At 45.6% G+C, this 15,591-nt stretch overlaps 1 protein-coding gene across 2 annotated transcripts in view; it reads left to right on the top strand.

The window, feature by feature from the left end:
* Positions 1 to 15,591, top strand: part of ATP2A1 (ATPase sarcoplasmic/endoplasmic reticulum Ca2+ transporting 1) — a 41,364-nt gene that overhangs the window by 12,995 nt on the left and 12,778 nt on the right. For both annotated transcript variants that reach the window (XM_054992886.1, XM_054992887.1), the window contains exons 6-16: positions 2,737 to 2,817; positions 3,798 to 3,883; positions 5,383 to 5,680; positions 7,026 to 7,192; positions 7,289 to 7,377; positions 7,483 to 7,585; positions 8,094 to 8,225; positions 9,810 to 9,935; positions 13,871 to 14,089; positions 14,317 to 14,652; positions 15,335 to 15,555. In XM_054992886.1, the coding sequence (XP_054848861.1) occupies positions 2,737 to 2,817; positions 3,798 to 3,883; positions 5,383 to 5,680; positions 7,026 to 7,192; positions 7,289 to 7,377; positions 7,483 to 7,585; positions 8,094 to 8,225; positions 9,810 to 9,935; positions 13,871 to 14,089; positions 14,317 to 14,652; positions 15,335 to 15,555 (1,858 nt within the window). The remainder of the gene's footprint in view (positions 1 to 2,736; positions 2,818 to 3,797; positions 3,884 to 5,382; positions 5,681 to 7,025; positions 7,193 to 7,288; positions 7,378 to 7,482; positions 7,586 to 8,093; positions 8,226 to 9,809; positions 9,936 to 13,870; positions 14,090 to 14,316; positions 14,653 to 15,334; positions 15,556 to 15,591) is intronic.

Genomic DNA, 15,591 nt, shown 5'->3' with positions numbered 1-15,591 from the left:
ATGCTGACGGCCAATCAGTTTTAGCATCCTCAGGGGGTGGGGGGTTGGATAAAGGAACATGACCTTTGCCACCTCCATCCCAGTCTGGCCTGGCCTTGAGCTTCCCCCCTGTCAGGGCACCCATGACCTCTCCATCTCCTTGAAGGAGAGAAGGCACCGGGCAATGGGCTGGTGCCCAGCCACCGACTTCGCCTTGTATGGACAATGGCAGGCAGCTGGTGATGCCTGGAGAATGTGATGAGCAGGCAAGGAGGGATCTAGAGAGACACTTAATGCGGTGGTGGAAAAGCAAGCTGGGGTGCGTAGGGACATCTAGGGTTACTGTGCTCTGTGAGGTGGAACGGAAGGAGCAGCAGGCAAAAAGGAAAGCCAGGTGGGGGGGTGCTGGCTCCTGGATCTTGCCTGGAGTCCTGAGATAGGGGCAGAACTGCCCCCCCACCACCACAGGTTTCTCTTCCTGCACTCTTCAGTCCTGAGAGAGAACTACCACCACCCCTCAATATTTCTCTGGGTTGTTCTCCCTGGGCTCTGCTCCCCCATGGAAGGCTTCCGGGCTCAGAATCTGTGATTGTAAATTCCTCAAGAAGGGCACATGGGCAGTATGTTTGTCTCATAAATAACTCAGTCATGGGAGAACTTGTGAGGGTGGGCGGGAGTGATATAAATATGGGGGACAGGGACTGGTCGACCCATCTGTTTGAGGTGGAGCTGCTGGGTAGCTGGAACAGAAAAGGAAGAGGCAAATGCCCAGTGGGGAGGGGAATAGTTGTTGAGAGGACCGTCCTTTGAGACTCTGCTGGGGGAAAGAGAAGAAAGAGAATAGGCCTGTGTTTTTCTGAACAGGCCCTTTTTAGGTCCGAAACCAGTGGAGGGGGCTGAAGTCCCAAATCTGAGCTGTGGTTTGCCTCAACATAAGTCAAACCATAGCAGACTTCCTCTGAAAATGTAAACTCATGTGGTAATGGGGAGTGGCTCAATGGCAGAGTAAATGCTTTGCGTGCTGAAAGTCCCAGGTTCAATCCCCAGTAGCTCTAGTTAAAGGATCTAGGGTTTGCAGAATCCCTTCGCTGTATGATGCCCTGGAGAGCTGCAGCTGGTTAGAGTAATTCAGCCCTAGGTGTTCCGATGGTCTAACTGCGCGTGGGACAACCTTCTAAATTCATCATCTAGATTAAGATGAATTTGGGTTCACTACAGCCAAATAAATATATATTGCAGCAGCTGATTCTGAGCAGCAACATTTTAAAATGGAAGGAATAATCTGGGACCTGTTCTCATTTTAACCAATTAACTGCAATTGCGTGCAGTTATACAAACTGCAGGCCTTGAACATTCACAGTTTTATTTGCATAAATCCTTCTAGAATAGTTAAAGTGGGTTTTGGGAGTAGGGGTGGGGAATCAAGACACATTCTGAAAAGTTTTTTTTTAAAAAAATGGACATGGAAGTGATGCTTCTGCATTGCAAAATGGGTATGTTGTTAAAACACAGGAAATTCTGTTAAAATTGCACATACCAAACTAGCTTATTTTTAAAGAATGGGGTGGGTTAGTACTTTTCTTCCTACCATGTAGTTTTCTATGGGCAATGGACAAGCTTGATAGATGGATGTATTTGCCCTCCTCCTCCTCCTCTCTAACACCCCCCCCCCCACACACACATACTGTGAAGTGGTTCAATCCGGGAACATATTTGCTACCAACTCATCTTTCTAGCCTGAGCAAGGCCCTAACTTTGGCTAGAGACCATCAAGGCTTTACTTCCTACATTGTGCACACACTCACACATACACTATCCCCTTTGGTAGAATAGGGTTTGCTTTTTTTGAAAGCAAAGCAAAAACGTGAGATGCAACTGCACACTATAAGCAGCGATCCCTCATTCAATCCTCCTCCAGCTCTCAGAATAAATACAGCCCCTTTCTCAAAAACCACATCAGTATTCATTCTTCCCATCTTTTGCCCTTAGGTGCACTGATGTTCCTGGCCGCACCCTTTGAGGGTCACTGAGTGATTTCAAAAATTCACTGGATTCAGAAGTGTCTTTTACTGCCCTCCAGTGGCTGTCACCTGGTTTCTCTGGCCTACTTTCCTTTCCCAAGGCATGCAGGGCAGCTCATTCCATATGCCCACTCTCTGCTCACTGGGCGTTCTGTCTTTCTGAGGCCCCTCAGCTTTCTTGTTGCAGGTGGGCCAGTCCATAGGGTGGGGAAAAGGTCTGATGTGACCTCATCAGGGTTGTGGTGGTGGTCTTGGGGCAAAGAGTAGAGAGATGAGGTCATGCTAGAGCTCTCCGTCTTCAGCAGTATTTCCCCTAACTACTCTTTTTCAGAGTTAAAATTGAAGGCATGCTTCACCACCTGTGCAAGGGTGAGCTTTCAGAATGCAGAACTATCTATCCTCTTGCTTAGGAGCCCTCCCATTGTATATCTGCATGAGTCACTGTTCTGGACGTGTACTTGGATTAAAAAGAGACAAACCCTGAGTGGTGTCTCTGAGGACAAAAGATAGCATTGGGACTGACTGAAGGGCCCAGTCACACCAGATGAATCAAACGCTGACTAGAAGCAGAACGGTGACTCAGACAGAGGCTCACCCTCTTCACTAGATGGGTTCTTTGTGCTTACAGGAGACTTATGTTGCCTAATTGGCTTCTTGTAGTCCTTTTTATGGCACAGTACTATGCACCAGTTCCTGATCTATGGCCAGAACTCCTGAAGCCTCTCTCTCTTTTCAGTTGGTGACAAAGTGCCTGCAGACATCCGCATCATTGCCATCAAATCCACCACTCTCCGTGTGGACCAGTCCATCCTGACAGGTATGGGGACCTCTGGGAGAACAGAGCTAACCTGAAGTTGTGTGTGTGTGAGCATCCTGAATTGGGGACTGAGACCGTAACAGAAGGGCCCTTTGGGGGAAAATGACACTAGTATTTAACCAAAAGAATGCCTAACTCCAGCAGCATTCATTAGTGTAAAAACTGGATTGGGCAAGAGATGGTGGTTCATTTTAAAAGCATATACACCTACATTTCTGCAACCAAATTTAGCTGGGAAATCCCCTCCCCCAATTCACTTCAGTACTATTATGACTATGATGTAAATGGTGGATTGTATAATTAGCCATATTTTGGAGCCACTTCTTGCGGCTCCAAATTAGTTGTATAATACAATTAGTTGTATAATAATCCACAACTGCTTCGACAAAGGGGTGGGAAAAGGTGCTTTTGGTGAGGAAGTGTGGAAGGAGGGTGTCCACATTTCTCGTCCTTGTGCTGTTTCGCTGCTGTTGCTGCCCTTCATCGTGTCATTGCTGAAGCCTCTATGGAGTGCTTAGAGCCAAACTACAAGTGACGCCTTACACAGGTTGGACACTTGTCAGCTTCCCTCAAGTTTTGATGGGAAATGTAGGCGCCCTGGTTTTACAGCTTGGCTCTCCATTATAGCTGCAAGACCAGGATGCCTACATTTCCCATCAAAACTTGAGGGAAGCCGACTAGTGTCCAACCTGTGTAAGACGTCACATGTAGTTTGGCTCTGAGCCTAATGATTAAGCCAGCCCTAGGCTTCAAGGAAACAGGACGTTTAAGCCCTCCTCTCCTGTGCCAGAGTCCCAGCCCAAATCAAGCCCCTGTGTGCTTCCAAATGGAGTTCCTACAGGGAACCCGCAGGTGCAGCGTGACTGCCAGTCCCTGTGGCGGTCATGTCGCAACAGTCTTGCGAGGTAGGTTGGTCTGAGAGAGCGACTCTGTTCTTGGCTCCCTACTCTAGGTGGTTTAACCCTTTCTCCTTCGCCCAGGTGAGTCTGTCTCTGTGATCAAACACACCGATCCTGTCCCAGACCCCCGTGCTGTGAACCAAGATAAGAAGAACATGCTGTTCTCGGTGAGTGACCGGTGGAACTTCCTCCCCCTTGAGAGCCAGTCCTGTCCACACAGAGGGTCTGCAAACTTACAGGGGGGCATTGTCTTGCATTCCCCTTGGTTGTTAGGCTGGTGTTGACTGGGGAGCATGGTGTGCTTTACTGCTTCTCTGCCTCTTTGAGCAGCTTGCAATAAAGCTGAGCAGCAGAACAGGAAATGCTAATGCTGATATATTTGTGTCATGTCCTATATTTTCATTAACTGTACATGACAGAGGAAATAGGGGGGGGGAGTGTGAGGTTGTGGCTTGGTGCCACCCACTTACTTCCTTGGTAGTGTGTAATTAAAGAAAGGTATGACGTTACCATTTCCTTACCCCCCTGCCCCCTCAAACAGCAGTCAATGAAATGGGGGGGAAGTTGAAGGGAAATACTAACACAAAGCCACATTATGTTTTTTTCCTCCCAGCTACATGTTGCTGGAGAGAAGGGGGCAGAGACACCCGGGTGATGGTTATGGCAGCACTCGTACAGCCTGACACCATGTGTCATTTGGGCCACAGTCTCAGTTGGGGGCAACCCCAAACCTATTCCCAGGTTTGGACTCTCCCTTCATGCAAAGCCTTCATGAGTGCCATGGCTACAGAATCAGGACTGTGTGTGAAAAACACAAATCCATTGAACTATGATTTGACATTCTGCATGAAAAAATTGAATTGTTTAGCATTGGATAAGAAAACAGAACCTTTTTACCAGCTCCTTCTGAGGCTAGGATGTGGTTCAGCAGAAAAAGGTTCTCCACTCCAAGGAGATCAGATCAAGGCTGTTAATTCTTCATTTGATGCTATCTTGAGTGGAATTGATAATTAGAGAAAGCATTGAGGAAAGATATCCTGCACAAATATATTTTGTCTGGAGGGGAATCTGTTGCCTTGTCTCATATCACCAAAAACTCAGGAATCACCCAATAAAACTGATTGGCAGCAGATTTGGGACAGATAAAAGGACATCTTCATTTTAGTCTAGATTAATTTATGGAACTCATTGCCAAAAGATGTAGTGATGGTGCAAAACTAGATTTGATAAAATCCATAGAGCAAAATCCACCTGCAGGGTAAGAGTTGGAACTCTGGATCTCTTAAAATAGAATTCTGAGCACTTCACCAAACTTCAGTTCCAAGGATTCAGGCCAGAGGATAGGAGGGGCTGGGCAGGGGAGACATAATGGAGACAGTGGAACAAACAGGGTATAGATTTGTAGACATGCCCATTAGAACAATGAGGGCTAGAGAAGTGCTTTTGAAGAAATGAATGCTGAAGTTCTGAGGAAGCGAATTCTGTGCTTGCGGAATTGTGCAGAGCTCTCCCCTCAGCCCTCTTCATCCTAAAAAGCTGGACTTCCCTTTTCTGTTTTCATTCCCCTCCTCCTATTTGCAGACCATCCCCCTTGATTCCCTTCTTTCCCTCTGACTCTCTTTCCTTCTCTTCTTCCTCTTCTCCAACCTTTCCCACCTGCCTCCAGGGTACCAACATTGGAGCAGGCAAGGCTGTTGGCATTGTCATTGCCACTGGCGTCGGCACCGAGATTGGCAAGATCCGTGATGAGATGGCAGCCACCGAGCAAGAGAAAACTCCCCTGCAGCAGAAGCTAGATGAGTTTGGCGAGCAGCTGTCCAAAGTCATTTCCCTCATCTGTGTGGCTGTCTGGCTCATCAACATCGGGCACTTCAACGACCCTGTCCATGGCGGCTCCTGGATCCGTGGCGCCATCTACTACTTCAAGATCGCTGTTGCCCTCGCTGTGGCTGCCATCCCAGAAGGTCAGCTGAGGCCATTCCAGGGCCACACATCCACCTGTCTTGGGCCTAATGACTGCCAGTTGATTTCTTTTTGAAATAGCTTTTGCTGTCATAACTCTTGGAAGGGGGTGGGGATTGGGTTGAGAGTTTTTTAAGCTGAATTTTGTTTACTTCTTTGTGTTCTGAACTGTGGAAAGGTTGCCTAGAAGATTAACAAAGGATTTAGCCATCAAAGCCATTGCAAGTATCAGCATGGTAGACAACATTACATGAAAAAGCATTAGCTGTTTATTTTAAAAAATCTCAATCTGAAGTTATTCAAAGCTATTTCTTAGATACAGTCAAGCATGGGCAAAAACAACCATAATAACAATAACAACAATAATAAAGTTCAAGTTGCTACCATAAGAAGATTTTGCTCTGGTTTGAAACTGGGTTTTTTTTATACCATCCATAGGACGTCATTCTCTATCATCCACTTTCCATGTTTTCCCTTGCTTTGCGTTGATCTTTTCAAAACCTGGCTTGAGATGATCTTTTTGGTAAGATGTGAGCCAGTCCAGACCAATTTGCTCAGCATGCAGGGCTCGTTCTCTGTTCAAGGGGTTGGGGCAAGGCCCTGAATTGCTGGCAGTACTTCTGAGGCGTTGTTTGGCTCCTGGTGTGTATGGATCAGTACAGCCTTCAGCTTCTGTCCTCTCTCAGTTTTGTTTGCTGGCACAACCAGCACCTTCACAAACAGATGTTGTGGATTTCCTGGCACTCAGGCCCCAAAAGTTGCCTACTCCTGATCTAGACTTTAGTTCAGCACAGCAGCACAACTTTGACAACACAGAATCCAAGGGATTGAACCCAGCCAACTTTTTTGCTGACTCTCGTCCAATTCTCATCCTTTTTACAGCTTCTGTCCCACAAGGCTTTGGTCCACAATCCCTAGTGTAGACTTTTTGGTGGGCACCCTTCCTCCCTTTTTCTAGTGTTTGGATCCAACCCCAAACCTGCTATCTGAGGCCTGTAGTAAATGGAGCACCATCTGAGGCATAACTGCTTGGCACTGGTAGCAGCCACCTTTAAACAAGATGTGATGTGACTGCAAAGTCCCAGAGCTGCTAGAGATAGAGAATGTTCCAGATTCAATGTGAGGCATTATCTCTACTCCTGAGCTAAGACACTTTGGGGGAGCTTGAGATTTCACGAAAGGTCTCTAGGCGATGCGCACTTTCCAATCTGCGCAAGAGGTAGCGCCTGTGATAACAGCCCCGAGGACTGAAGGCAGATTAAACTATATGAATGCGACTGCTGGAATGTGCCACCCCTTCCCTAGATTCCCTTCTCATTTCCTCCTCCTCTTCTTTCTCTGTCTCAGGCCTTCCTGCTGTCATCACCACCTGCTTAGCCCTGGGCACCCGCCGAATGGCCAAGAAGAACGCCATTGTCAGAAGCCTGCCATCCGTGGAGACCTTGGGTTGCACCTCTGTCATCTGCTCCGACAAGACTGGCACCCTCACCACCAACCAGATGTCTGTGTGCAAGGTGAGATGACAGCAGTATCTTCCCTACCAAGAGGTCACAGCCCGCAACACACATCTTGACACTGACACTTATTACTCTCTCTCCTTTTATTTGCAGATGTTCGTCATTGATAAGATAGAAGGAGAGATGTGCTCTCTGAATGAGTTCTCAATCACCGGTTCTACCTATGCCCCTGAAGGAGAAGTGTGAGTGATCCCAAATATAGCCCCTAAGCAATCCAAGTACCCCAAGTTTATGCACTGAGGGATGAATGAGACACTTTCCACCTCCCTCTTTTTCCACATGCACAGCCTGAAGAACGACAAGTCCGTGAAGGCTGGACAGTATGACGGTCTCGTTGAGCTAGCTACCATCTGTGCTCTCTGCAATGACTCCTCTCTGGATTTTAACGAGGTGAGTGATTTCCTCTTGCTTTGCATCCATTCTCCCTTCAAGTTTAAGATCTTTTAACATCAAGACACCTTGATTTGTCATAACTTAAGTTGCTAATGGGTCAGATCCTACCAGCTTTCCCTTTTATTCGCACCCAGTTCCTATCTTCACTGCAATGCCCCACCCATGGCTTTTGTCCATGCACGTCCCACAATCGCTGTTGAAAGGAGCCCCTCTTTCACCAGCAATAAAACTGGTAGGATCCAAGCCAGTATCCATGTAAAAAAAGACACTAGTCTCAATAAAAAGAGCACTCCTTTTTTTGGGGGGGGGGTGCAATTTAGTACCAAGCACATCCAAGAATAGAGGTTCTGTGTGGGCCTGTTCTCTGGGTCTGCGGAACAGGCTGACTTCAGAAGGTGATGCACTTATGCTGGACCTCGTGGTGAAGATGAATCTCGGATCCTCCGGCCTGCAGCCATGGGCCACATTTCATATATCGTGCTTAACTAACTCTTCCTTTCCACAGTCCAAAGGTGTCTATGAGAAGGTGGGTGAGGCCACCGAGACTGCCTTGACCTGTCTGGTTGAGAAGATGAATGTCTTCAACACAGATGTACGCAGCCTCTCCAAGGTTGAGCGAGCCAACGCTTGCAATGCTGTAAGTACTGATTCCTCAGGGCTGCCCCCTTCAGTGCTCTATATTGCTCCCACCATTCTGTCTAATCAGCTAACCCCCCCACAAACACATACAGCATGTGTGTAAAGTGCAGTCAAGTTGCAGCTGGCTTATGGTGAACCTGTAGTGTTTTCAAGGCAAGAGATGAAAAGAGGTGATTTGCCAGTGCCTGCCTCTATGTACTGACTCTGGACTTCCTTGGTGGTCTCCCATCCAAGTACTAACCAGGGCTGACCCTGCTTAACTTCCAAGGTCTGATGAGATCCAGCCAGCCTGGCGCATGGACAGACAGAAAATTATTCTCTGATGGGCCACAGCCACAGTAGAGGGGGTCTGTGGGTACTTTGCCCCATCAAGCATACTCCCTGAATTTTTGGCCTTTTAAATATAAAAGATATATTTTTAGCTCTTTTACTGATAAGGAAAACCATTAACATGAGATCCTGTTCAATCACTTGGTGCAAAGCAAAGCTGCCCCCAGCTTCTGCCAAGGCACTGGTGGGCTGACTGAGAGGCAGGTGGCTATAATTTTGTTTTCCCACTGTTTATTTAGGTTTCTTTCCCCTAAACTACTGCTAACAGGGTTTTCCTTTTATGTTAGTTGCATCAACAGAAAGTACAGAACGTTCCAGTTAACAAATGGCATGTAGATATTAGTAAACTTTAATAATATATTATTAAAATTGTTTAAGGTATCACACTATTTGGGTTTAGGATTTTGCCCTTTTGAGAGCTACTCCCTCACTTGTGCATTCTTTGCAAAGTTTGTCGCTGTGGACTTGCTAGTGCATACACGCAAGCAGGGGTCACGTACCAGGTTGAATCCAGCTAGCTTTTTCACTCGCTGTCACCAATTAGCCTCCTTATTACAGCCCCCGTCTTGCACAGTTTTCATCCATGCAGGTCACATGATCTCCAGTACAGCCTTTTTGGTTGTTCAGAGGAACCCTCTTCATTTTTTCACCACCGGAAAAGCTGGTTGAATCCAACCCAGTGCAAGCTTGTAACAGCCCTCTCCTCTCTCAGCCCCATCTCATCTTATCTTATACACATCCATCTCATAGGTCATGAAAGCAAAATGGCAATTTTATTTCTAAAATGACTTGTATAGATTATTTGTTTATTTACTTGATTGATAGCCTACCTTTCTTCCTGAGATTTAAGAAGGATTACAAAATATACAAAACAATTCAGTCACATAGTACAGAATGTCCAATAACAATGCTTATAGGACCGGGATTACAGAAATTAGGAAACCATGCAAACAGAACACTGCTTAATGCATAACATATTATATGAGTGGTGTAAAAAGGCAGAAGATAGCACATATAACACAGATTATATCATAGAAAAGGACTGATCTACAGTAAAGTGCCCGTGTTTGGGAAATAGATATGCTTTATTTTTGGACTTGCAAACTACCTTCTATTCTTTGCCGTAAAACCCTGACGGCTGTAATCTGAGCGATGGTGTTTCTCATGCTGTGTATGCCTGCTATGGTTCTCCTCACTGGCAACACAATGTGAGGTTTAACCCTTTTTTCTGCTCCCTCTTCCATGTCCCCAGGTGATCAAACAACTCATGAAGAAGGAATTCACTCTGGAGTTTTCTCGCGACAGGAAGTCCATGTCTGTTTACTGCTCCCCAGCAAAAGCCTCTCGGGCTGCTGTTGGCAACAAAATGTTTATTAAGGTTAGTGTTGGCTCCCCTTAGCACCTAACATGATCCCATCCCGTCACCATAGCAGCTAGGAAGGGGAATATGTTCCATCTTCAGCCCAGAGCCTGTCAAAAGCATGCCCTTCTGCCTCTACCTCTGTTTGCATGGGAATGCTGTTTTTTGAAGACCATTTTATCCAGACTTGCAGATCATCTGTGCAAAAGAGGAATCATCTTCAGGGGGCTGGACAGGGAAGCTTCATTCATTCATTCATTCATTCATTCATTCATTCATTCATTCATTCATTCATTCATTCATTCATTCATTCATTCATATATCATTTATAGTCTGCCTTTCTCACTGAGACTCAAGGTGGATTACATAGTGTGAGATCAGCACAATCAGTAGCAAGGACAAGGGTAGGCATTTCCATACAGTGTCAAGGACATTTCCATAAACAGTGTCATAGGGCTGATGAATACAAGTTTACAGAGGCATAGCATTAGCAAGGATCAAATACAGGGTTGAAGGACCGCTGAAACAGAACATAATCCATTCTAGGATTGACATTAGACAACATGAAGCACAAGCAGTATATACGAGTACATATTCAAAGCAACAAATAATATGTAAAGCAACATAATGGTGGAACCCATGGTTCCCAACTCATTGGTGAAACATCTGAGACCCCCTCCCTACAATACTGCCCTCCTATCTGAGTAAAAAAGCCTTTTTGAATAATTCATTTTTGCATTATTTGTGGAAAGCCAAGAGCATGGGAGCTCTCCTGACCTTCTCAGGCAGGCTGTTCCATAGGGTAGGGGCCGCCACAGAGAAGGCCTGTGTACGGGCTGCAGTTGATTTTGCCCATGTGCAGGCTGGCACCTGCAAGAGACCCTATTCGGATAAGCGAAGCTGCCATGGAGGGACTTAGGGAGGGAGGCAGTCTTGTAGGTATGTTGTGCCAAGGCCATGAAGAGCTTTGTATGTAATAACCAGTACCAATAGTTTACCAATAGTAAACTATCGAGACACTTCCCTTTCCCATGTCTTTTTTTTCTGGCAGTCATTGTGCCAAATAAAGTTAATTGGTACATGTAGGTGCATGTCAGGGATGGCTGGTAGAAAGGTTTCTCCCCTTGTACCCTTTGAGGATTTATTTACAAGGTTGGCTTAATTGATATTTAGGGATCAATTAATGACCATTTTATTGTTAATGAATATCTTATAGTGTGAGGCCTTGGTGATATTTTATTGTGTTTTGTGTGTGAGTACGTGTGTAAGTGTGTACGTGTGTATTTAGCACATTGACTAATCTGGTGAAAAATCAATTAAGAAATCTATAATAATAAAAAGATCCATCTGCCCATCCATCTATGGCTGTTTTCACACGTCTTACCAGCTGCGCAAAATCGCACAAAACTCCTAGAATGACAGCGTCTTCCTGGTGCGATTTCCTGTCACGACTCCGGTTTGTGGCAAGAATCGCACCACAAACTGGAGCCATGACGGGAAATTGTGCCAGGAAGACACCGTTGTTCCCGGAGTTTTGCGCGATTTTGCATAGCCAGTAAGATGCGTGGAAACAGCTTCTCAATCTGTGGCAGGCATAACTCCTCAGAAAATAAAGCTAGGCACCTCAAAATTGGCCACTGGCCTCAGGATGATGATGAGAGTTGCAGTGCCAAACATGAAGGAGATCAGAATATCCAAGGCCCATGTTATCTTGAGAAACCCCATACTTCTAGTCTATTTGCAATGGATACTAAGGTTTTTGATTTGTGGCAGGCATAACTCATCAGAAAATGAACCTAGGAACCCTAAAATTGGCCACCAGCTTTGGATAGGTGGTAGCACTTGCAGTAGTGAAAATGAAGGGAATTGGACCATCCTGGCAGTTTAACTCCCAAACATCCCTCTGGTATTTTCAGTGGCAGCAAAAGTTTACTCATGAGAAGGGAGCAAGTACAGAGAGGGAGGGTGGAAAATATCCTCTGTTTCAAAACAATGTGGGCGGGGGGCTTTAAGAACCTCCCTGAGCAATGTGAGTTGCTTTGAGTCCCCACTGAGGAGAAAGGCAGGGTATGACGTTTGTTGTAAATTTGATTTTGGCAGTTTGCAAAAAAGGGTGAGCACTCTTTTCTTTCATCTGGTATTGCTGCAGCTCTTTTGGCAGGAGGCAGAACTTGAGTATTTAGTACTCAGACTATCATTAATTATCATGAGTGCAGCAAGCTATGGGGTTGGCAAGCAGACATCGCTCTAGTATTAAAGTAATAAAATAGAACTATTAAAATAAATAATGGGCACAGAAAACCAAGTAATGTCTAGGCCTGGCTGTCATAGCAATATGTCTCACTCCTCCTCTGCATCAACCATCGTGCTAAATTTAAGAAGTAATCTTTCTTTCTTGTGACTAAACAACCAGCAGGAGGTTGAGTCAGATGAGCTTTAGTCCCAGATATCCTGATTGTTTGTGACTTCCATTTTTTCCCTCGTGGGTAAAATGTCTCTTCCTAGCCTCAGGGACACAATAGGAGACTCTGGTGATGGGGCAGGGCTGGGCCCTCCATCTTTTCGAATGGGTTCCCTTCAGGTGATTCAAAAATAGAAGACAGGCAACAAACTTTGATAAAGGATATCATGGATTGGGCCCCCTCTTTTGTTTTCTTCTCAGAGTTTAGATGTTTTGGTTGCTGAGGCGAAATTCAAGTTTCTGCTTTCAACCTAGTTTTAAGGGGAAAACTAGACAGAACTTGGGCAAGGGATCTGTTTATATCACATGTCAACTTGTTTACACTTAGTGTGGTCTGTTATTTTTTAATGAGAAAGATCATGTGGGGTGCCTGAACCCCACCTGCCCTATGTTGGGGGGGGGGCTTTCAGCATAGCTGTCTTCCTGTATCAGAGCCAGGCTGAATAAAAACACTGACAGCAACAGAAAAATAAGATAAGGGTGAGGTAGGATTTTGCTCTCCTTGTCTATGTATCTGCTTTCACTTAAAAAAAAACAGTTAAAATCAATGCAATGGGGAAAGGTCTAGATGTGACTTGGTGGACATCTTTCTACACCCAGAAATTCCTTGCATACAGAGAACTGGTATGTCAGGGAGAACACTAAGTCAGAATTCTTCTCCTTTGCTCATGGGATATTCCTATTGTGAAATAGGATGAAAATAAACAATACTAAATACCTAGGGACACTCAAGTGTAGGATTGTATGCGTAGTCCTCAATTCATGTGCAGGCTGTTTTTTGCTCGGCGCATGTGAACACCGCTTTCATGGGAGCTCCCTTTGTGTGATTGCATCTGCAAGTGATTCCCGAAGTCAAAGCACCAATTCAGCTCTGTTTTCGCTGCAAGAACAAGTACTGTAGGCTCCTTTGATTTGCCAATTTGCATTTCTTTAAGGTGTGAGAAAGTATCAAGATCTGCATTTCAATGAATGGATGTGGAAAGTAGGGGAACTGATATTGAATGTGTGAATATATTCATGTAGAGCAAATTGAAGAGTGACTGTGTGAGCAAGTGCAAGGAAAGTTGGAAGGGGGGGCACATGAAATGAGGTTTACTTGAGCATCCTTAGTTACTTAGTAATGTGTATTTCCACCCATAGTGAAGCCTAGACACAGTGTTAACATCTCAGTGACTGCCCAACAAAATAAGGGTGCAGAATCCCGCATATATGTGTTCATGTATAAATTGTGTGTGTGTGTGTGTGTGTGTGTGTGTGTGTGTGTAACAAAAAGTATATTTTCTAGCTCAGTGAGAAGTAAGCCTTCATTGGTGTGGATCCAACCAGCCTCCAAGGAGATTTCCTCCAGCTTCTAATGGAAGAGTCTTAGGTTGTAGGAAGCCTTTAAATTTTGCTCAATGGATTTGTAGAGTAGAGGTAAATGCGACACTACCCACCACCTCAATCCCTTTCTTCTGAAGTCGTACTGTACTTGCTTCTTTTTTATCCACAGGGTGCCCCTGAGGGTGTGATTGATCGTTGTAACTATGTCCGTGTGGGCACTACCCGTGTTCCCCTTACCCTCAGTGTCAAGGACCACATCATGCAAGTCATCAAGGAGTGGGGCACAGGCCGGGACACTCTCCGCTGTCTGGCTCTAGCTACTCGTGACACACCCCCAAAGAGAGAAGACATGATTCTTGAGGACTCTACCAAGTTTGCTGATTATGAGGTAAAACAGAGGGAAAATCACATCCGGGTGGTGGAAGTTTAACCAGGGTCCCAAAACCAAGGCTATGATCTAGAGCTGAAAGGGATTTAGGAAGAACCAGTGTGGTGTAGTCAGAGTAAGACTAGGAGTTCAATTCTCTGTTTGGTACAACATGCCCTTATGTGAGCTAATGACTTTAGCAGACTTACTTATTTGCAAGGTTTTTCTGACCTATTTTCTACACACAGACGGACCTGACCTTTGTGGGCTGTGTGGGCATGTTGGACCCACCTCGTAAAGAGGTGACAGGCTCCATCGAGCTGTGCCGTGAAGCTGGCATCCGCGTCATCATGATCACCGGAGATAACAAGGGCACAGCCATTGCCATTTGCCGCCGCATTGGTATCTTCGCCGAGAATGAGGAAGTTTCTGGCAGGGCCTACACTGGCCGTGAATTTGATGACTTGCCCCCAGCTGAGCAACGGGAGGCCGTCAAGAGAGCCTGCTGCTTTGCTCGTGTTGAGCCAACACACAAGTCAAAGATTGTGGAGTTCTTGCAGGGTTTTGATGAGATCACAGCCATGGTGAGTGGATGGATGGAGATGGTTGGATGGAAGAATGGTCCAGTGGCCAGCAAATGGCCAATAACAATCCTTATCCCTACCTCAGTGGCCAACAAATGACCAATAGCGATTATGAAAAAAAGCATATGCCTAGATATATTGTCCTGAGTGTCTATTGCTCATGGATGTGTCTGAAAGAGCTTTAAACTTGGACTGTGGCATCAACTGTTAAGACCAAAAAAACCCCACACTTAACGTTTTACTTTATAACAGACTCTATGGGCTGAATATTATGCTAGTGAAAAGGAGAAGATTCCCTCTTGACTGCCCATAAAGGCTATGGTGGGGTTCATGGGACCGGCATGCACAAAAGCCATGTGGGACTGAGGATGCAGTGCAGAGAACTGGATGAGATTGAGAAAAAAATCTGGCTGGATCCAAACTCATGATTCCTCTAAATGAAAAGCCTTGCTCAGGAGGAAAAAAGTCTTACTTTGGTAGAAGAGACTCCTTCCCCAGGAGTAAGGCAGCTCATTTAGTAGAAGGGAATTTTTACTTCTTCAAACAGATTCCTATTACTTTACTGAAAGTCAGGTCTTTCAGCCTGGGAGTTGTCCCAGTCTCCCTGTCCCCCACTGCCAGCTTTATTCATTTCCAATATGCAATGGCTAATTCCTTGTTTCCTCCCCTCCCCTGTTCATAGACTGGTGATGGTGTGAATGATGCCCCAGCCCTCAAGAAGGCTGAGATTGGTATTGCCATGGGCTCTGGCACTGCTGTGGCTAAAACCGCCTCAGAAATGGTGCTAGCAGATGACAACTTCTCTACCATCGTGTCCGCCGTTGAAGAGGGCCGTGCCATCTACAACAACATGAAACAATTTATCCGCTACCTCATCTCTTCCAACGTGGGTGAGGTTGTCTGGTAAGGAGCCTCACCTCACCACCCTCTCGACATCTC

The sequence above is a fragment of the Eublepharis macularius genome, chromosome 12 (genome assembly GCF_028583425.1).
Source record: "Eublepharis macularius isolate TG4126 chromosome 12, MPM_Emac_v1.0, whole genome shotgun sequence".
Taxonomy (NCBI): domain Eukaryota; kingdom Metazoa; phylum Chordata; class Lepidosauria; order Squamata; family Eublepharidae; genus Eublepharis; species Eublepharis macularius.
Note: the sequence above shows the minus strand (reverse complement) of the source record. Positions and strands in the feature narration are given on the sequence as shown.